Genomic DNA, 22,137 nt, shown 5'->3' with positions numbered 1-22,137 from the left:
TGTCGGCGATACGTGTCCGGAGTTACAGCGTACCGTCGCAACAGTGTCTCCTTAACTAGCTCATACTGTGTCACTTCCTCAGCACCCAGAGTACGAAAGGCTTCCAGGGCTCGCCCGGATAGTTTCCCAGACAATATCGTGGGCCACTCTCTGTTGGGAATCTGGTGCAGGGCACATTGCCTTTCGAAGTCCGCCAAATATTCATCAATCCCTGTCTCGCTCTCTAGGAAGGGTCGAAATGCCGCATAGGGTATCTTGGGCCTCCCAGCATTTTCGACAGGGATGATTACCTGCGGGGCTTCAGCATTGCGGTGTGTGTTCGCTAGGTTGAGTTCGTGGGCTCGAGTCTCTCGTATATCCTCGTCCGCCTCCGCCATCAACTGCTGTACCAATTCCATGGAGGGGTTCGGCCCGTATAATGAGAGCCTTTCCCGAACAATCCTGTTTTTTTCGTCACTAATCGTGGTCGGTGTTTCCGCCATTGTGAAGCTCTGATCCAGTTCGGTCAATTCTGCGATCAGCTCTCTCCTCGGCCGGTTGCTGGCGTACCCCCCTCTGCTTTCAAGTAAATCCTTTAGGGTTGTACGCTTCAATTTTTCGTAAGCGCTCTCCATCCGTTCTGTACCTCTCCTAGGAAATCCAGGAAAATCCCGCCGCTGCCGCCAAATGTTACGGTTACCCTTAGTCTTGCTGAGAGATGGACCGCTTAGTAGCCTGGATCCCTATTGCTAAAGAGGGGAGAAGCTGCTTTCCATAGTATTCTATATGAGTCTCGCAAATATAGAATAATCTCCCTTAGCTGCAGTACAGCTAGGATACCCTTCTGCCCACAAAAACGAGTCAACGCTGCGATTGAGGGTCAAACAAGAACTCAGGACTGGGATGCCCAGCCTGCTTTTTATTAAGGTTACATGCACACAGGGCACTCCCAGGGGGAGAGGGGGGGAAGCACAAAATCCCCCATCACACATTTAGATAGAGAGAACTGTCCTTTGACAGGCCACAATAGGATTACAGTACTTAAGATAACAAGTTTACAAGTTCATCTTATCAATTAGCAGTCTGGCTCCAGAGGTGATTAGACAATGGGATTGGTTATCACTAAACTTAGAGCTGAGGCCAGCAAACGTGTATTTAGGCAATAGTTTCTAAAAGCTGAAAAAAAAAGTTAACTCTTTATGAAATGATACTTGTTACGGTTTTCTTGGAGCCCTTCTTAGGCGCTGGCTTGCTGGTTCAGGCATTGCTGCTGGGAAATAAGCTCTTCACAACAAAATAACTAATGCTTCTGTAACAGTTACTAAGCGTTTAAATTCGGTTTTCAAACCTCATATAGTTATTCCAGAAGTTTTTCCTGTCCCTGATGCTATTTCTGAAGCAATTTCTAGGGAATGGAATAATCTGGGTACTTCATTTACTCCTTCTCAAAGGTTTAAGAAACTGTACACTGTGCCATCTGATAGATTAGAGTTTTGGGACAAAATCCCTACTCTTGCTAAACGTACTACTATTCCTACGGCAGATAGTACTTCATCCTTTAGATAGGAAACTTGAATCCTTTCTAAGGAGAGCTTATTTATGTTCAGGTAATCTTCTTAGACCTGCTATTTATTTGGCTGATGTTGCTGCTGCCTCCACTTTCTGGTTGGAGGCTTTAGCGCAACAAGTGTCAGACCATAATACTCATAGCATTGTTAAACTTCTTCAACATGCTAATAACTTTATTTGTGATGCCATCTTTGATATCATTAGAATTGATGTCAGGTATATGTCTTTAGCTATTTTAGCTAGAAGAGCTTTATGGCTTAAAACTTGGAATGCAGATATGACTTCTAAGTCAACTTTGCTTTCTCTTTCTTTCCAAGGTAATAAATTGTTTGGTTCTCAGTTGGATTCTATTATTTCAACTGTTACTGGGGGGAAAGGATCCTTTTTGCCTCAGGACAAAAAATCTAAAGATAAATACAGGGCTGCTAATCATTTTCGTTCCTTTCGTCACAATAAGGAACAAAAGCCTGACCCTTCCCCTAAGGGAACGGTTTCCATTTGGAAGCCTTCTCCAGTCTGGAATAAATCCAAGCCTTTTAGAAAGTCAAAGCCAGCTCCCAAGTCCACATGAAGGTGCGGCCCTCATTCCAGCACATCTGGTAGGGGGCAGGTTACGATTTTTCAAAGATATTTGGATCAATTCGATTCACAGTCTTTGGATTCAGAACATTGCTTCACAAAGGTACAGAATAGGTTTCAAGGTAAGGCCACCTGCGAGAAGATTTTTTCTCTCTCGCATTCCAATAAACCCAGTGAAGGCTCAGGTGTTTCTGAAATGAGTTTCAGATCTAGAGTTGGCTGGGGTAATTGTGCCAGTTCCAGTTCTGGAACAGGGTCTGGGGTTTTACTCAAATCTATTCATTGTACCAAAGAAGGAGAATTCCTTCAGACCAGTTCTGGATCTAAAAATATTGAATCGCTATGTAAGGATACTGACATTCAAAATGGTAACTATAAGGACTATTCTGCCTTTTGTTCAGCAAGGGCATTATATGTCCACAATAGATTTACAGGATGCATACCTTCATATTCCAATTCAACCAGATCACTTTCAATTTCTGAGATTCTTTTTTCTAGACAAGCATTACCAGTTTGTGGCCCTTCCGTTTGGCCTAGCAACTGCTCCAAGGATCTTTTCAAAAGTTCTCGGTGCCCTTCTCTCTGTAATCAGAGAACAGGGTATTGCGGTATTTCCTTATTTGGACGATATCTTGGTACTTGCTCAGTCTTCACATTCTGCAGAATCTCATACGAATCAACTTGTGTCGTTTCTTCAAAGACATGGTTGGAGGATCAATGTACCAAAGAGTTCATTGATTCCTCAGACAAAGGTAACCTTTTTGGGTTTTCAAATAGATTCAGTGTCCATGACCTTGTCTCTAACAGAAAAGAGACGTCTGAAATTGGTTTCAGCCTGTCGAAACCTTCAGTCTCAATCATTCCCTTCGGTAGCTTTATGCATGGAAATTCTAGGTCTTATGACTGCTACATCGGACGCGATCCCCTTTGCTCGTTTTCACATGTGACCTCTTCAGCTTTGTATGCTGAACCAGTGGTGCAGGGATTATACAAAGATATCACAATTAATATCCTTAAATCCCAATGTACGACACTATCTGACGTGGTGGATAGATCACCATCGTTTAATCCAAGGGGCTTCTTTTGTTCGTCCAACCTGGACTGTGATCTCAACAGATGCGAGTCTGTCAGGTTGGGGTGCTGTATGGGGGTCTCTGACAGCGCAGGGGGTTTGGGAATCTCATGAGGCGAGATTACCAATCAACATTTTGGAACTCCGTGCGATTTTCAGAGCTCTTCAGTTCTGGCCTCTTCTGAAGAGAGAATCGTTTATTTGTTTTCAGACAGACAATGTCACAACCGTGGCATATGTCAATCATCAAAGTGGGACTCACAGTCCTCAGGCTATGAAAGAAGTATCTCGGATACTTCTATGGGCGGAATCCAGCTCCTGTCTAATCTCTGCGGTTCACATCCCAGGTGTAGACAAATGGGAAGCGGATTATCTCAGTCGTCAGACGTTACATCCCGGCGAATGGTCTCTTCACCCAGGGGTATTTCTTTAGATTGTTCAAATCTGGGGACTTCCAGAAATAGATCTGATGGCCTCTCATCTAAACAAGAAACTTCCCAGGTATCTGTCCAGATCCAGGGATCCTCAGGCGGAGGCAGTGGACGCGTTGTCGCTTCCTTGGAATTATCATCCTGCCTATATCTTTCCGCCTCTAGTTCTTCTTCCAAAAGTGATTTCCAAAATTCTAATGGAACGTTCGTTTGTACTGCTGGTGGCTCCAGCATGGCCTCACAGCTTTTGGTATGCGGATCTCATTCGGATGGCCAGTTACCAACTTTGGACTCTTCCGTTAAGACCAGACCTTCTATCTCAAGGCCTTTTTTTCCATCATGATCTCCAATAATTTAATTTGAAGGTATGGAAATTGAACGCTAGATTCTTAGTCATAGAGGTTTCTCTGACTCAGTGATTAATACTATGTTACAGGCTCGTAAATCTGTGTCTAGGAAGATTTATTATCGAGTCTGGAAGACTTACATTTCTTGGTGTTCTTCTCATAAATTCTCCTGGCATTCTTTTAGAATTCCTAGAATTTTACAGTTTCTTCAGGATGGTTTGGATAAAGGTTTGTCTGCAAGTTCCTTGAAAGGACAAATCTCTGCTCTTTCTGTTCTTTTTCACAGAAAGATTGCTAATCTTCCTGATATTCATTGTTTTGTACAGGCTTTGGTTCGTATCAAACCTGTTATTAAGTCAATCTCTCCTCCTTGGAGTCTTAATTTGGTTCTCAGGGCTTTACAAGCTCCTCCATTTGAACCTATGCATTCTCTGGATATTAAATTACTTTCTTGGAAAGTTCTGTTCCTTTTGGCCATCTCTTCTGCTAGAAGAGTTTCTGAATTATCTTCTCTTTCTTGTGAGTCTCCTTTTCTGATTTTTCATCAGGATAAGGCGGTGTTGCAGACTTCATTTCAATTTTTGCCTAAGGTTGTGAATTCTAACAACATTAGTAGAGAAATTGTTGTCCCTTCATTGTGCCCTAATCCTAAGAATTCAAAGGAGAGATCTTTACATTCTTTGGATGTAGTAAGAGCTTTAAAATATTATGTTGAAGCTACTAAGGATTTTAGAAAGACTTCTAGTCTTTTTGTTATCTTTTCTGGTTCCAGGAAAGGTCAGAAGGCCTCCGCCATTTCTTTGGCATCTTGGTTAAAGTCTTTGATTCATCATGCTTATGTAGAGTCGGGTAAATCTCCGCCTCAAAGGATTACGGCTCATTCTACTAGGTCAGTTTCTACTTCCTGGGCATTTAGGAATGAAGCTTCTGTTGATCAGATTTGCAAAGCAGCAACTTGGTCTTCTTTGCATACTTTTACTAAATTCTACCATTTTGATGTTTTCTCTTCTTCTGAAGCAGTTTTTGATAGAAACGTACTTCAGGCAGCTGTTTCAGTTTGATTCTTCTGCTTATAATTTCAGTTTTTTTCATTATTAAGATTAAAACTTTTGTTTTGGGTTGTGGATTATTTTTCAGCGGAATTGGCTGTCTTTATTTTATCCCTCCCTCTCTAGTGACTCTTGCGTGGAAGTTCCACATCTTGGGTATTTACTATCCCATACGTCACTAGCTCATGGACTCTTGCTAATTACATGAAAGAAAACATAATTTATGTAAGAACTTACCTGATAAATTCATTTCTTTCATATTAGCAAGAGTCCATGAGGCCCACCCTTTTTTGTGGTGGTTATGATTTTTTTGTATAAAGCACAATTATTCCAATTCCTTATTTTTTGATGCTTTGGCTCCATTTCTTATCACCCCACTTCTTGGCTATTCGTTAAACTGAATTGTGGGTGTGGTGAGGGGTGTATTTATAGGCATTTTGAGGTTTGGGAAACTTTGCCCCTCCTGGTAGGATTGTATATTCCCATAAGTCACTAGCTCATGGACTCTTGCTAATATGAAAGAAATGAATTTATCAGGTAAGTTCTTACATAAATTATGTTTTCTCTCTCTCTCTCTCTCTCTGGTGTCTTTATCTACCCTTCCTCTCTCTCTCTCTCTCTCTCTCTCTCTCTCTCTCTCTCTCTCTCTCTCTCTCACCAGGCACACTTACAGCTCCTGGCGTCTTTATCTACCCTTTCTCTCTCTCTCTCTCTCTCTCTCTCTCTCTCTCTCTCTCTCACCAGGCACACTTACAGCCCCTGGTGTCTTTATCTACCCTTTCTCTCTCTCTCTCACCAGGCACACTTACAGCTCCTGGTGTCTTTATCTACCCTTTCTCTCTCTCTCTCTCTCTCTCTCTCTCTCTCTCTCTCTCACACCAGGCACACTTACAGCTCCTAGCATCTTTATCTACCCTTTCTCTCTTTCTCTCTCTCTCAGCAGGCACACTTACAGCTCCTGGTGTCTTTATCTACCCTTTCTCTCTCTCTCTCTCTCTCTCTCTCTCTCTCTCACCAGGCACACTTACAGCTCCTGGTGTCTTTATCTACCCGCTCTCTCTCTTTCTCTCTCTCTCTCACCAGGCACACTTACAGCTCCTGGTGTCTTTATCTACCCTTTCTCTCTTTCTCTCTCTCTCTCTCTCTCTCTCTCTCTCTCTCTCTCTCTCTCTCTCTCTCTCTCACCAGGCACACTTACAGCTCCTGGTGTCTTTATCTACCCTCTCTCTCTCTCTCTCTCTCTCTCTCTCTCTCTCACCAGGCACACTTACAGCTCCTGGTGTCTTTATCTACCCTCTCTCTCTCTCTCTCTCTCTCTCTCTCTCTCACCAGGCACACTTACAGCTCCTGGTGTCTTTATCTACCCTTTCTCTCTTTCTCTCTCTCTCACCAGGCACACTTACAGCTCCTGGTGTCTTTATCTACCCGCTCTCTCTCTCTCTCTATCTCTCTCACCAGGCACACTTACAGCTCCTGGTGTCTTTATCTACCCTCTCTCTCTTTCTCTCTCTCTCACAGGAACACTTACAGCTCCTGGTGTCTTTATCTACCCTCTCTCTCTTTCTCTCTCTCTCACAGGAACACTTACAGCTCCTGGTGTCTTTATCTACCCGCTCTCTCTCTCTCTCTCTCTCTCTCTCTCTCTCACCAGGCACACTTACTGCTCCTGGTGCCTTTATCTACCCTTTCTCTCTTTCTCTCTCTCTCAGCAGGCACACTTACAGCTCCTGGCATCTTTATCTACCCTTTCTCTCTCTCTCTCTCTCTCTCTCTCTCTCTCTCTCTCTCTCTCTCTCTCTCTCTCTCTCTCTCTCTCACCAGGCACACTTACAGCTCCTGGTGTCTTTATCTACCCTTTCTCTCTTTCTCTCTCTCTCTCTCTCTCTCTCTCTCACCAGGCACATTTACAGCTCCTGGCATTTTTATCTACCCTCTCTCTCTCTCTCTCTCTCTCTCTCTCTTTCTCTCTCTCTCACAGGCACACTTACAGCTCCTGGTGTCTTTATCTACCCTCTCTCTCTCTCTCTCTCTCTCTCTCTCTATCTCTCTCACAGAGGCACACTTACAGCTCCTGGTGTCTTTATCTACCCCCTCTCTCTCTCTCTCTCTCTCTCTCTCTCTCACCAGGCACATTTACAGCTCCTGGCATTTTTATCTACCCTCTCTCTCTCTCTCTCTCTCTCTCTCTCTCTTTCTCTCTCTCTCACAGGCACACTTACAGCTCCTGGTGTCTTTATCTACCCTCTCTCTCTCTCTCTCTCTCTCTCACCAGGCACATTTACAGCTCCTGGCATTTTTATCTACCCTCTCTCTCTCTCTCTCTCTCTCTCTCTCTCTCTCTTTCTCTCTCTCTCACAGGCACACTTACAGCTCCTGGTGTCTTATCTACCCTCTCTCTCTCTCTCTCTCACCAGGCACACTTACAGCTCCTGGTGTCTTTATCTACCCTCTCTCTCTCTCTTTCTCTCTCTCACAGGCACACTTACAGCTCCTGGCGCACACGGCGTAGTTTGCTCTGTAGATCAGCAATTTGCAGCGAGTGATTCTGCCAAGTTTGGGGAGCAGAAGTCGTATTTTTGGTTCCACCTTGCAACCCAGAATCATTAGTTGGGATTACGTTAGACCGATGTTCAAAACAGAGAAGAGACAGACGCTGTGAAAAGAAAGTGATTTTTAGTAAAAACAATTCTATTGGCCACTCCTAAAGCCTTGATTTTTATTTAGTCTATAGTTAAAAACTCAACGCAGACATTAAAGGGACAGTAAAGTCAACATGAAACTTAACTAACATTGTAAACAACTGTCCAGTTTACTTCTATTATTAATTTTGCTTCATTCTCTTGGTATCCTTTGTTGTTGAAAAGTAAATATTGGTAGGCTGATAGGAGTTCAGGAGCGTGCACGTGTCTTTAGCCATCTGACAGCAGTGTTTGCAACATTGTTTATAGCTGTGTTATATATATATATAATTAGACTGCTAAAGACACATGCACACTCCTGAGCTCCTAGCAGCCAAACAAGATTTACTCTTCAGCAAAGGATACCAAGGGAAAGAAGCAAAATTGATAATAGAAATAAATTAAGTTGTTTGAAATCACATGCTCTACCTTAACCATAAAAGTTTAACTTTGACTTTACGGCCCCTTTAAAGGGACATGAAACCCAAAAAATGTCTTTCATGATTCAGATACAGAATACAGTTTTAAATAACTTTCCAATGTGCTTCTATTATCTAATTTGCTTTGTTCACTTTATATCCTTTGTTGAAGAAGCAGCAATGCATTACTGGGAGCTATTTAATGCATTGGGTGAGCCAATAACATGAGTCAAGTATGTGCAGCTACCAATCAGCAGCTCCTTGGCCTACCTAGGTATCTTTTTCAGCAAAGGATACCAAGAGAACAAAACAAATTAGATAATACCTATACTACATGCATGCTCGCAATCCTACCTAAGTATGCTCTCATGAAATAGAGCTTTTCTTTTTTATGTGATGTCATTTTTTTTTCTATTTTTTTTATATAAAATGATTAAAAGTTTACCATCTGTCATTCCCAGTCACAATCTTAAAATGCTCGTCTGCAACTATCTGATTACAGTACTGTAGTATCTTTCTGAGGGTAACTGTGCATACAAACGCATTAAACAGGTTACAAAACTAAGTTTAGGTTACATGTATAAGTTATATTATGACAAATATCACCTAAATGATATAAGATGTTGTCTGCACTTGGTCCCATATCCTCTCCAAACTGTCTAACTTTACAGATGCAAATATACAAATATTTAAATATCCAAACTATTCCAAAATCCAAACCATTTCCGGTCTCAGGCAGTTTTGGATAAAGGGTTTTGTACCTACGTATTACATCTACGGCACTAGGTTTGAGGGCTTCTGTGCGGTTACAAATCTTACAGCTGACTATGGAGTGAGGTCTACGAAGCACAATCTCTCCAGAAACGTGAGTTTTAATCAGCAAGTGATATTCCAATGTTGAAGCCCTTTGAAATAGTTGAACAATTTCCTCACCTCTTGGGCATTGTCCCTCTGTTTCAAGACATCTTGCAGGTGATTGCTCAACACGCAGACAGTCTCTTCCAGATCAGTGTGAGAAAGGTGAGATAATTCCGTTACTGGCCATGCTATCATCTTCTGAGAATCCTGAGTCATCTAGAGGAAAATGTAAAAAAATAAAAAATAGATAAATTAATAAATAAAAACATTAAAAAGTGCAGTTATAGAAATGGGCATAAAGTTTTTTTTTCTCTGTTGCATTTAAGAGAAGGAATTTTAAGATATATTACACAATACAGCTTGTGAGAAGATAAAGGTTACAAAATAGGAAATGTGTGAAAGGTAAGAAAAAAGGAAGAAATAAGTGGATGCTGACACTGATATCTGAGAAAATTAGTTATAAGGGACAAATGGTTATCCTGACCGAGCATCTCGCGAGCTGCACAAAACAAAAGTAAGCTGATGGTAAGCAAACTCATAGGTCACATGATGATTACTAACGCGTTTCAGGCTTTTACTGACAATGTTTATTTGTCTTGCTAACCATTAACACTTCTGTGTTTTTCATTCATACTGAATTGACTCATTATCATATTATGTTTGATGTGTGTAACGGATTGTGAGTTATTGAGGGAAAGAGCAAAGAAGAATATTTTACCTCCTGTATTTTCTCTGCCAGTTTGGTTTGTGAATCCAGATTGAGCCTTCGGATGCCAGAAATGATCTGCTCTCGCCCATCGCACTGAGGTTATAAGACATTATGTTCAGCCGTTATTATGAGTAGACACAAGATTTGTGTGTGTATATATGTGTGTATGTGTGTATCTACTTATGTGTGTATCTGTGTGTAAATATTTGTATATGTGTGTGTATATATGTGTATGCATCTGTGTGTATCTGTGTGTATATATGTGTATCTGTGTGTGTATATACTGTATGTGTATGCATACGTGTGTATCTGTGTGTATGCATATGCGTGTATCTGTGTGTATGCATATGCTTGTATCTGTGTGTATGCATATGCTCGTATCTGTGTGTGTATATATGTGTATTTGTGTAAGCATATGTGTGTATCCATGCATAAGTGTGTGAGTTTGCATATGCATCTATCTGTGAGTGTGTGTGTGTATGTATGTGTATGAGTGTGTGTATGCATGTGTATGAGTGTTTATGTGTATGTATACATGTGTATGAGTGTATGTATGCATGTGTGTGTGTGTGTGTGTGTGTATGCATGCGTATGAGTGTGTGTATGTATGCATGCGTATGAGTGTGTATGCATGTGTATGAGTGTGTGTGTATGCATGTGTATGTATGCATGTGTATGAGTGTGTATGTATGCATGTGTATGAGTGTGTATGTATGTATCTATCTGCATGAGTGTGTGTGTATATATATTTATCTGCATGCGTATGAGCATGTGTGTGTATGCATGTGTATGAGTGTGTGTGTGGATATGTATGTATGCATGTGTATGAGTGTGTGTATGCATGTGTATGAGTGTGTGTGTATGCATGTGTATGAGTATGTGTGTATGCATGCATGTGTATGTGTGTATGTATGCATATGTATGAGTGTGTGTGTGTGTGTATGCATGTGTATGAATGTGTGTGTGTATATGCGTGTGTATGTATGTGTATGAGTGTCTGTGTGTGTATGTATGTGTATGTGTGTGTATGTATACATGTGTATGAGTGTGTGTATGTATGCATGTGTATGAGAGTGTGTATGTATGCGTATGAGTGTGTGTGTATGCATGTGTATGAGTGTGTGTGTATGCATGTGTATGAGTGTGTGCGTATACATGTGTATGTATGCATGTGTATGAGTGTGTATGTATGCATGTGTATGTATATATCTATCTGCATTAGTGTGTGTGTGTATGTATTTATCTGCATGAGTATGAGCATGTGTGTGTATGCATGTGTATGAGTGTGTGTGTTGATATGTATGTATGCATGTGTATGAGTGTGTGTGTATGCATGTGTATGAGTGTGTGTGTATGCATGCATGTGTATGTGTGTATGTATGCATATGTATGAGTGTGTGTGTATGCATGTGTATGAATGTGTGTATATGCATGTGTATGAGTGTGTGTGTATGCATGTGTATGAGTGTCTGTGTGTGTGTGTATGCATGTGTATGTGTGTGTGTGTATGTATGTATGTGTATGAGTGTGTGTATGTATGCATGTGTATGAGTGTGTGTATGTATGCATGTGTATGAGTGTGTGTATGCATGTGTATGAGTGTGTGTGTATGCATGCATGTGTATGTGTGTATGTATGCATATGTATGAGTGTGTGTGTATGCATGTGTATGAATGTGTGTGTGTATATGCATGTGTATGAGTGTGTGTGTATGTATGTGTATGAGTGTCTGTGTGTGTATGCATGCATGTGTGTGTGTGTATGCATGTGTATGAGTGTGCGTATGAATGCATGTGTATAAGTGTGTGTATGAGTGTGTATGCATGTGTATGAGTGTGTGTGTATGCATGTGTATGAGTGTGTATGTATGTATCTATCTATCTGCATGAGTGTGTGTGTGTATCTATCTATCTGCATGAGTGTGTGTGTATGTATTTATCTGCATGAGTATGAGCGTGTGTGTGTATGCATGTGTGTGTGTGGATATGTATGCATGCATGTGTATGAGTGTGTGTGTATGCATGTCTATGAGTGTGTGTGTATACATGCATGTGTATGTGTGTATGTATGCATATGTATGAGTGTGTGTGTGTGTGTGTATGCATGTGTATGAATGTGTGTGTATATGCATGTGTATGAGTGTGTGTGTATGTATGTGTATGAGTGTCTGTGTGTGTATGCATGTGTATGTCTGTGTGTGTATGTTTGCATGTGTATGAGTGTGTGTATGTATGCGTATGAGTGTGTGTGTGTGTATGAGAGTGTGTGTATGCATGTGTATGAGTGTGTGTATGCATGTGTATGTGTGTATATGTATGAATGTGTATCAGTGTGTATGCATGTATATAAGTATGTGTGTGTATGTATGCATGTGTATGAGTGTGTGTGTATGCATGTGTATGAGTGTGTGCGTGCATGTGTATGTGTGTGTGTGTGCATGTATGCATGTGTATGAGTGTGTGGGTGCGCATGTATGCATGTGTATGAGTGTGTGGGTGCGCATGTATGCATGTGTATGAGTGTGTGGGTGCGCATGTATGCATGTGTATGAGTGTGTGTTTGTGTATGTATGCATGCATGTGTATGAGTGTGCATGTGTATGCATGTGTATGAGTGTGTGTGTGTGTGTGTGTGTGTGTATGTATGCATGTGTACGTGTGTATGTATGCATATGTATGAGTGTGTATGAGTGTGTGTGTATGCATGTGTGTGTATGTATGCATATGTATGAGTGTGTGTGTGTATGCATGTGTATGTATGTATGCATGTGTATGTGTGTGTATGTATGCATATGTATGAGTGTGTGTGTATGTATGTGTATGAGTGTATTTATGCATGTGTATGAGTGTGTGTGTGTATGTATGTATGCATATGCATGAGTGTGTGTATGCATGTGTATGAATGTGTGTGTGTGTATGCATGTGTATGAGTGTGTGTGTGTGTGTGTGTGTATGTATGTGTATGAGTGTGTGTATGACTGTCTGTGTGTGTATGCATGTGTATGACTGTGTGTTTGTGTGTGTATGTATGCAGGTGTATGAGTGTGTGTGTGTATGCATGTGTATGTGTGTGTATGTATGAATGTGTATGAGTGTGTATGTGTGTATGCATGTATATGAGTATGTGTGTGTATGTATGCATGTGTATGAGTGTGAGTATGTATGCATGTGTATGAGTGTGTGTGTATGCATGTGTATAAGTGTGTGTGTATGCATGTGTATAAGTGTGTGTGTGTATGTATGCATGTGTATGAGTGTGTGTATATATGCATGAGTATGAGTGTGTGTGTGTTCATGTGTATGAGTTTGTGTATGTATGCATGAGTATGAGTGTGTATATGCATGTGTATGAGAGTGTGTGTGTATGTATGCATGCAAGATTATGAGTGTGTGTGTATCTATATGAGTGTGTGTGTATGTATGCATCTATATGAGTGTGTGTGTGTGTATCTATAGGAGTGTGTGTGTATGTATGCATCTATATGAGTGCGTGTGTATCTATATGAGTGTGTGTGTATCTATATGAGTGTGTGTGTGTATGTATGCATCTATATGAGTGTGTGTGTATCTATATGAGTGTGTGTGTGTGTGTATGCATGCATCTATATGAGTGTGTGTGTATCTATATGAGTGTGTGTGTATTTATATGAGTGTGTGTGTGTATCTATATGAGTGTGTGTATCTATATGAGTGTGTGTGTATGTATTCATCTATATGAGTGTGTGTGTGTATGTATGCATCTATATGAGTGCGTGTGTATCTATATGAGTGTGTGTGTATCTATATGAGTGTGTGTGTATCTATATGAGTGTGTGTATGTATGCATCTATATGAGTGTGTGTGTATCTATATGAGTGTGTGTGTGTGTATCTATAGGAGTGTGTGTGTATCTATATTAGTGTGTGTATGTATGCATCTATATGAGTGTGTGTGTATCTATATGACTGTGTGTGTATCTATATGAGTGTGTGTGTGTGTTTTTATAGGAGTGTGTGTGTATCTATATTAGTGTGTGTATGCATCTATATGAGTGTGTGTGTGTATCTATATGAGTGCGTGTGTATCTATATGAGTGTGTGTGTGTGTGTATGTATCCATCTATATGAGTGTGTGTGTGTATCTATAGGAGTGTGTGTGTATCTATATGAGTGTGAGTGTGTGTATGTATGCATCTATATGAGTGTGCGTGTGTATCTACAGTATATGAGTGTGTGTGTGTATCTATAGGAGTGTGTGTATCTATATGAGTGTGTGTATCTATATGAGTGTGTGTGTGTGTATGTATGCATCTATATGAGTGCGTGTGTATCTATGTGAGTGTGTGTGTATCTATATGAATGCGGGTGTATCTATATGAGTGTGTGTGTGTGTATCTATATGAGTGTGTGTGTCTATGTATGCATCTATATGAGTGTGTGTATCTATATGAGTGCATGTGTATCTATATGAGTGTGTGTGTATCGATATGAGTGTGTGTGTGTATGTATACATCTATATGAGTGTGTGTATCTATATGAGTGCGTGTGTATTTATATGAGTGTGTGTATCTATATGAGTGTGTGTGTATGCATGCATCTATATGAGTGTGTGTGTTTGCATCTGTATGTGTATGAGTGTGTATGTATGCATGCATGTGTATGAGGGTGTGTCTGTGTATGCATCTATATGAGTGTGTGTGTGTTTGCATCTGTATGTGTATGAGTGTGTGTGTATGTATGCATGCATGTGTATGAGGGTGTGTCTGTGTATGCATCTATATGAGTGTGTGTGTGTTTGCATCTGTATGTGTATGAGTGTGTGTGTGTATGTATGTATCTATATGAGTGTGTGTGTGTTTGCATCTGTATGTGCATGAGTGTGAGTGTGTATGTATGCATGTGTGAGTGTGTATGTTTGCATGTGTATGAGTGTGTGTCTATGTATGCATCTATATGAGTCTGTGTGTGTTTGCATCTGTATGTGTATGAGTGTGTATGTATGCATGTGTGAGTGTGTATGTAAGCATGTGTATGTGTGAGTGTGTCTATGTATGCATGTGTATGTGTGAGTGTGTGTCTATGTATGCATCTATATGAGTGTGTGTCTATGTATGCATCTATATGAGTGTGTGCCTATGTATGCATCTATATGAGTGTGTGTCTATGTATGCATCTGTGTGTTAGATAAACTACCTGGACTGCAGCCCCAAGCAACAAAGAGACCAGCTTCTCCATTTCCTGCACAGCGCCATCTTTAGGAGAGAAACAGAGGCAATATGTAGCAGATGGGGCAGTTTGAGCAGCGAGAGGGGCAAGAGTTGCTGGGTCTGATCACATACACTGACCTGTGAATGGCTCTTGCAATATCAGTGAGATGTCAGGTAGCTGCATCAGGATTAACTGCTGGAGCTCTTCCTAAAACAGATGTATATATTATAGCACCTGAACTAATGGTTAATGGGCCCCAGTGCAAGGAATGTTTCTGCTCCCACCCATTGAATAACACTCAAGAGTAGCTTTATAGTGATAATACTAATACTATTAATACTGATTTATATATAACTATAGAGAGTGAAATGTATACTTATAAAACAAGAACAAAGACTTGAGGTTGTCAGCTATATGCATATGTCAGATCATATGATTGGCCCCTGCAGCCCCCTTTATATCAAGGACATGACTGACAACTCAGATCAGATGCATGGGCCCTGCTGCCCCCTTTATATCAGGTAACTGGCAAAGAGCCAGATTATCAAAAACTCACCAGCATGAAGAGAAATCACACAAAAACTTTTTTGAGTATTATATTATAATGTATTTTTCTCTCCTTTACAATGGAAACCCTGCTTAGTGATATTAATAGCTCTCAAACTAAAATTTAACTTTCTAAAATTATTTGAGGGACCTTGCATTACTGTCAAGATCTCTTAGATAAATTCACCAGAGAAGAAAGCTTTAAAGAATCAGGAGCTATGTGAGAACTCAGCTCAGATGCATGGCCCCTGCAGCCCCCTTTATATCAAGTACATGACTGATAACTCAGGTGAGATGCATGGCCCCTGCAACCCCCTTTATATCAGGTACATGACTGATAACTCAGGTGAAATGCATGGCCCCTGCAGCCCCCTTTATATTAAGTACATGACTGATAACTCAGGTCAGATGCATAGCCCATGTAATCCCCTTTATATCAAGTACATGACTGATAACTCAGGTCAGATTCATGGCCCCTGCAATCCCCTTTATATCAGGTATATGACTGATAACTCAGGTGAGATGCATGGCATCTGCAATCCCCTTTATATCAAGTACATGACTGATAACTCAGGTGAGATGCATGGCATCTGCAATCCCCTTTATATCAAGTACATGACTGATAACTCAGGTCAGATGCATGGCCCCTGCAACCCCCTTTATATCAAGTACATGACTGATAACTCAGGTAAGATGCATGGCCCCTGCAACCCTCTTTATATCAGGTACATGACTGATAACTCAGGTGAGGTGCATGGCCTCTGCAACCCCCTTTATATAAGGTACATGACTGATAACTCAGGTGAGGTGCATGACCCCTGCAGCCCCCTTTATATCAAGTACATGACTGATAACTCAGGTGAGATGCATGGCATCTGCAAAACCCTTTATATCAAGTACATGACTGATAACTCAGGTCAGATGCATGACCCCTGCAACTCCCGTTATATCAAGTACATGACTGATAACTCAGGTGAGATGCATGGCCCCTGCAGCCCCCTTTATATCAAGTACATGACTGATAACTCAGGTCAGATGCATAGCCCCTGCAATCCCCTTTATATCAAGTACATGACTGATAACTAAGGTCAAATTCATGGCCCCTGCAATCCCCTTTATATCAGGTATATGACTGATAACTCAGGTCAGATGCATGCCCTGTGCAGCCCCCTTTATATCAAGTACATGACTGATAACTCAGGTGAGATGCATGGCCCCTGCAGCCCCCTTTATATCAAGTACATGACTGATAACTCAGGTGAGATGCATGGCCCCTGCAGCCCCCTTTATATCAAGTACATGACTGATAACTCAGGTGAGATGCATGGCCCCTGCAGCCCCCTTTATAGCAAGTACATGACTGATAATTCAGGTCAGATGCATGGCCTCTGCAGCCTCCTTTATAGCAAGTACATGACTGATAACTCAGGTTAGATGCATAGCCCCTGCAATCCCCTTTATATCAAGTACATGACTGATAACTCATGTCAGATTCATGGCCCCAGTAAACCCCTTTAAATCAGGTATATGACTGATAACTCAGGTGAGATGCATGGCCCCTGCAGCCCCCTTTATATCAAGTACATGACTGATAACTCAGGTCAGATTCATGGCCCCTGCAGCCCCCTTTATATCAAGTACATGACAGATAACTCAGGTGAGATGCATGGCCTCTGCAGCCCCCTTTATATCAAGTACATGACTGATAACTCAGGTCAGATGCATGGCCCCTGCAATCCCCTTTATATCAGGTACATGGCTATACAAGAAGAAAATTCAGAGACAGTTACCCATAGTTCCATTTTGCCAGCTAGAACCTATGTGATACCTTAAATAAGATACATGGCCCCTGCAGCCCCCTTTATCAATGATGTGTACCAAAGTGATGCTTCAGATAAGACAAATCATTGCAGCTCCAATTAGGATAACTAGAGGTCTATATGAGACCTCAGATAAAATACAGGGCCCCTTTATGCCTAAAAGGGATTTCAGATGCTTAGTATAACAAAACACTGTTTGCTATTATATATTTCCAAGCATTCTTCTGCCTCAGTCTGCCCATCTCCCTTAGATCTTTTATTTACAAATGATGCCGTTTGGTTAACTTTTACAAACCCGACATGAGTTATCTATAGCTGCTACACATTGTTTTAAGTAAAGCTACGTTATTACCTCGTAGAATGATCGCAGTTGCTTTTTAAGGCCGTACAGATCCATGTTCTCCCGGTATGGCCGTGAGTCACTACAAGACAGACAGAGAGAACTCTAATAATTCCTTAATGGATGCATAAAGCATAGATATACATACGCACTGCCTTACAAATAACTGCTGACTTCATCACATTTGCTACAATTTGCTAAAAATCTGCCATGCAGATGGTATTTTATTGACATGATCATTATTTATTAAAGGGACAGTCAAGTCCCAAAAAAACTAATGATTTAAATAGGGCATGTAATTTTAAACAACTTCGCAATTTACTTTAATTACTCACCAATTTTGCTTTGTTCTTTTGATATTCTTAGTTGAAAGCTAAACCTTGGAGGTTCATATGCTAATTTCTTAGACCTTGAAGATTGCCTCTAATCTGAATGCATTTTGACCACTAGAGGGCATTAGTTCACATGTTTCATATAGATAACATTGAGCTCATACACGTAAAGTGACCTAGGAGTGAGCACTGATTGGCTAAAGTGCAAGTCTGTCAAAAGAACTGAAATAAGGGGGCAGTCAGCAGAAGCTTAGATACAAGGTAATCACAGAGGTAAAATGTGCATTATTATAACCGTGTTGGTTATGCAAAACTGGGGAATGGGTAATAAAGGGATTATCTTTCTTTTTAAACAAAAATTCTGGTGTTGACTGCCCCTTTAAATAATTGCCAGTGTATGTTCTTTAGTATACGTTAAATTAAGTTTCTCTTTGGCGGTTCTTTCCTTCTCTCCCCCCCCCCCCAGATTTTTATTGAGGTATCAAATACAAAAGAGAACAATGTTTGAAGGGACACTGAACAAAAAAAAATATTTTGTCATTCAGATAGAGCATGAAATTTTAAGCAACTTTCTAATTTACTCCTATTATCAATTTTTTTTCATTCTCTTGGTATCTTTATTTGAAATTGAAGAATTTAAGTTTAGATGCCGGCCCATTTTTGGTGAACAACCTAGGTTGTCCTTGCTAATCGATGGATAAATTCATCCACCAATAAAAAAATGCTGTCCAGAGTTCTGATCCAAACAAAAAGTTTAGATGCCTTCTTTTTCAAATAAAGATAGCAAGAAAACGAAGAACAATTGATAATTGGAGTAAATTAGAAAGTTGCTTAAAATTGCTGCTCTATCTGAATCACGAAAGAAAATAATTGGGTTCAGTGTCCCTTTAAAGAATGCATTTAAAGGGACACTCTATTCCAAAAATGTTATTGTTTAAAAAGATAGATAATCTCTTTATTACCCATTCCCAACACTGTTATATAAATACACTTTTTACCTCTGTGACTACCTTGCATCTAGGTCACTGCAGACTGCCCCTTATCTCAGTTCTTTTGACAGACTTGCAATTTAGCCAATCAGTGCTGACTCATAAATAACTCCACAGGAGTGAGCACAATGTTATCTATATGGCACACATGACCTAGGGCTGTCTAGTGTGAAAAACTGTCAGAATGTACTGAGCTAAGAGTTAGCTTTCAAGGGCTTGGAAATTAGCATATTAGCCTACCTAGGTTTAGCTTTCAACAAAGAATATCAAGAGAACACAGCAAATTTGATATAGAAGCTGAAAGCATTTTTTCACAAAAAAATAAATGCCAAAACAGGGGGTCACAATCTAAAGTTAGAGGGTAGCAGATTCAGGAGAAATATGAGGAACCATTTTTTTACAGAAAGGGTGGTGGATTCATGGAATAAACTTCCATTTGAGGTGGTAAACACAAAGACTGTAAAGGAATTCAAAAATACCTGGGACATGCATAAGGCTATCCTAAGGAAACAGTAACATGTAATATGTGTAGACTTGATGGGACATGCATAAGGCTATCCTAAGGAAACAGTAACATGTAATATGGGTAGACTTGATGGGACATGCATAAGGCTATCCTAAGGAAACAGTAACATGTAATATGGGTAGACTTGATGGGACATGCATAAGGCTATCCTAAGGAAACAGTAACATGTAATATGGGTAGACTTGATGGGACATGCATAAGGCTATCCTAAGGAAACAGTAACGTGTAATATGTGTAGACTTGATGGGACATGCATATGGCTATCCTAAGAAAACAGTAACATGTAATATGTGTAGACTTGATGGGACATGCATAAGGTTATCCTAAGAAAACAGTAACGTAATATGGGTAGACTTGATGGGACATGCATAAGGCTATCCTAAGGAAACAGTAACATGTAATATGGGTAGACTTGATGGGACATGCATAAGGCTATCCTAAGGAAACAGTAACGTAATATGGGTAGGCTTGATGGGACATGCATAAGGCTATCCTAATAAAACAGTAACATGTAATATGGGTAGACTTGATGGGACATGCATAAGGCTATCCTAAGAAAACAGTAACATGTAATATGGGTAGACTTGATGGGACATGCATAAGGTTATCCTAAGAAAACAGTAACGTAATATGGGTAGACTTGATGGGACATGCATAAGGTTATCCTAAGGAAACAGTAACGTAATATGGGTAGACTTGATGGGACATGCATAAGGTTATCCTAAGGAAACAGTAACATGTAATATGTGTAGACTTGATGGGACATGCATAAGGCTATCCTAAGGAAACAGTAACATGTAATATGGGTAGACTTGATGGGACATACATAAGGCTATCCTAAGGAAAAAGTAACGTGTAATATGTGTAGACTTGATGGGACATGCATAAGGTTATCCTAAGGAAACAGTAACATGTAATATGGGTAGACTTGATGGGACATACATAAGGCTATCCTAAGGAAAAAGTAACGTGTAATATGTGTAGACTTGATGGGACATGCATAAGGTTATCCTAAGGAAACAGTAACATGTAATATGTGTAGACTTGATGGGACATGCATAAGGTTATCCTAAGGAAACAGTAACATGTAACATGGGTAGACTTGATGGGACATGCATAAGGCTATACTAAGGAAACAGTAACATGTAATATGGGTAGACTTGATGGGACATACATAAGGCTATCCTAAGGAAACAGTAACGTGTAATATGTATAGACTTGATGGGACATGCATAAGGTTATCCTAAGGAAACAGTAACATGTAATATGGGTAGACTTGATGGGACATGCATAAGGCTATCCTAAGGAAACAGTAACATGTAATATGGGTAGACTTGATGGGACATGCATAAGGTTATCCTAAGGAAACAGTAACATGTAATATGGGTAGACTTGATGGGACATGCATAAGGTTATACTAAGAAATACAGTAACATGTAATATGTGTAGACTTGATGTGACATACATAAGGTTATCCTAAGGAAAAAGTAACGTGTAATATGGGTAGACTTGATGTGACATGCATAAGGCTATACTAAGGAAACAGTAACAAGTAATATGTGTAGACTTGATGGGACATGCATAAGGCTATCCTACGGAAACAGTAACGTGTAATATGGGTAGACTTGATGGGACATGCATAAGGCTATCCTAAGGAAACAGTAACATGTAATATGTGTAGACTTGATGGGACATACATAAGGCTATCCTAAGGAAACAGTAACATGTAATATGTGTAGACTTGATGGGACATGCATAAGGCTATCCTAAGGAAACAGTAACATGTAATATGGGTAGAATTGATGGGACATGCATAAGGCTATCCTAAGGAAACAGTAACATGTAATATGTGTAGACTTGATGGACATGCATAAGGCTATCCTAAGGAAACAGTAACATGTAATATGTGTAGACTTGATGGGACATGCATAAGGCTATCCTAAGGAAACAGTAACATGTAATATGAGTAGACTTGATGGGACGTGCATAAGGCTATCCTAAGTAATCAGTAACATGTAATATGTGTAGACTTGATGGGACATACATAAGGTTATCCTAAGGAAACAGTAACATGTAATATGTGTAGACTTGATGGGACATGCATAAGGCTATCCTAAGGAAACAGTAACATGTAGTATGTGTAGACTTGATGGGACATACATAAGGCTATACTAAGGAAACAGTAACATGTAATATGTGTAGACTTGATGGGACATGCACAAGGCTATCCTAAGGAAACAGTAACATGTAATATGGGTAGACTTGATGGGACATGCATAAGGTTGTCCTAAGGAAACAGTAACATGTAATATGGGTAGAATTGATTGGACATTCATAAGGTTATCCTAAGAAAACAGTAACATGTAATATGGGTAGACTTGATGGGACATGCTTAAGGCTATCCTAAGGAAACAGTAACATGTAATATGTGTAGACTTGATGGGACATGCATAAAGCTATCCTAAGAAAACAGTAACATGTAATATGTGTAGACGTGATGGGACATGCTTAAGGCTATCCTAAGGAAACAGTAACATGTAATATGTGTAGACTTGATGGGACATGCATAAAGCTATCCTAAGAAAACAGTAACATGTAATATGTGTAGACGTGATGGGACATGCATAAGGCTATCCTAAGGAAACAGTAACATGTAATATGGGTAGACTTGATGGGACATGCTTAAGGCTATCCTAAGGAAACAGTAAC

At 40.2% G+C, this 22,137-nt stretch overlaps 1 protein-coding gene across 1 annotated transcript in view; it reads right to left on the bottom strand.

The window, feature by feature from the left end:
• The window catches only part of CCDC88B (coiled-coil domain containing 88B), a 217,907-nt gene that overhangs the window by 172,980 nt on the left and 22,790 nt on the right, over positions 1 to 22,137 (bottom strand). The window contains exons 3-8 of the mRNA XM_053720050.1: positions 17,594 to 17,663; positions 15,013 to 15,082; positions 14,861 to 14,919; positions 9,700 to 9,783; positions 9,057 to 9,197; positions 7,513 to 7,679 (exon numbers count right to left, since the gene is read on the bottom strand). Of these exons, the coding sequence (XP_053576025.1) occupies positions 7,513 to 7,679; positions 9,057 to 9,197; positions 9,700 to 9,783; positions 14,861 to 14,919; positions 15,013 to 15,082; positions 17,594 to 17,663 (591 nt within the window). The remainder of the gene's footprint in view (positions 1 to 7,512; positions 7,680 to 9,056; positions 9,198 to 9,699; positions 9,784 to 14,860; positions 14,920 to 15,012; positions 15,083 to 17,593; positions 17,664 to 22,137) is intronic.

The sequence above is a fragment of the Bombina bombina genome, chromosome 7, assembly GCF_027579735.1.
Source record: "Bombina bombina isolate aBomBom1 chromosome 7, aBomBom1.pri, whole genome shotgun sequence".
Taxonomy (NCBI): Eukaryota; Metazoa; Chordata; class Amphibia; order Anura; family Bombinatoridae; genus Bombina; species Bombina bombina.
The sequence above is the reverse complement of the archived record's forward strand: the minus strand, read 5'-3'. Positions and strand labels throughout refer to the sequence as shown.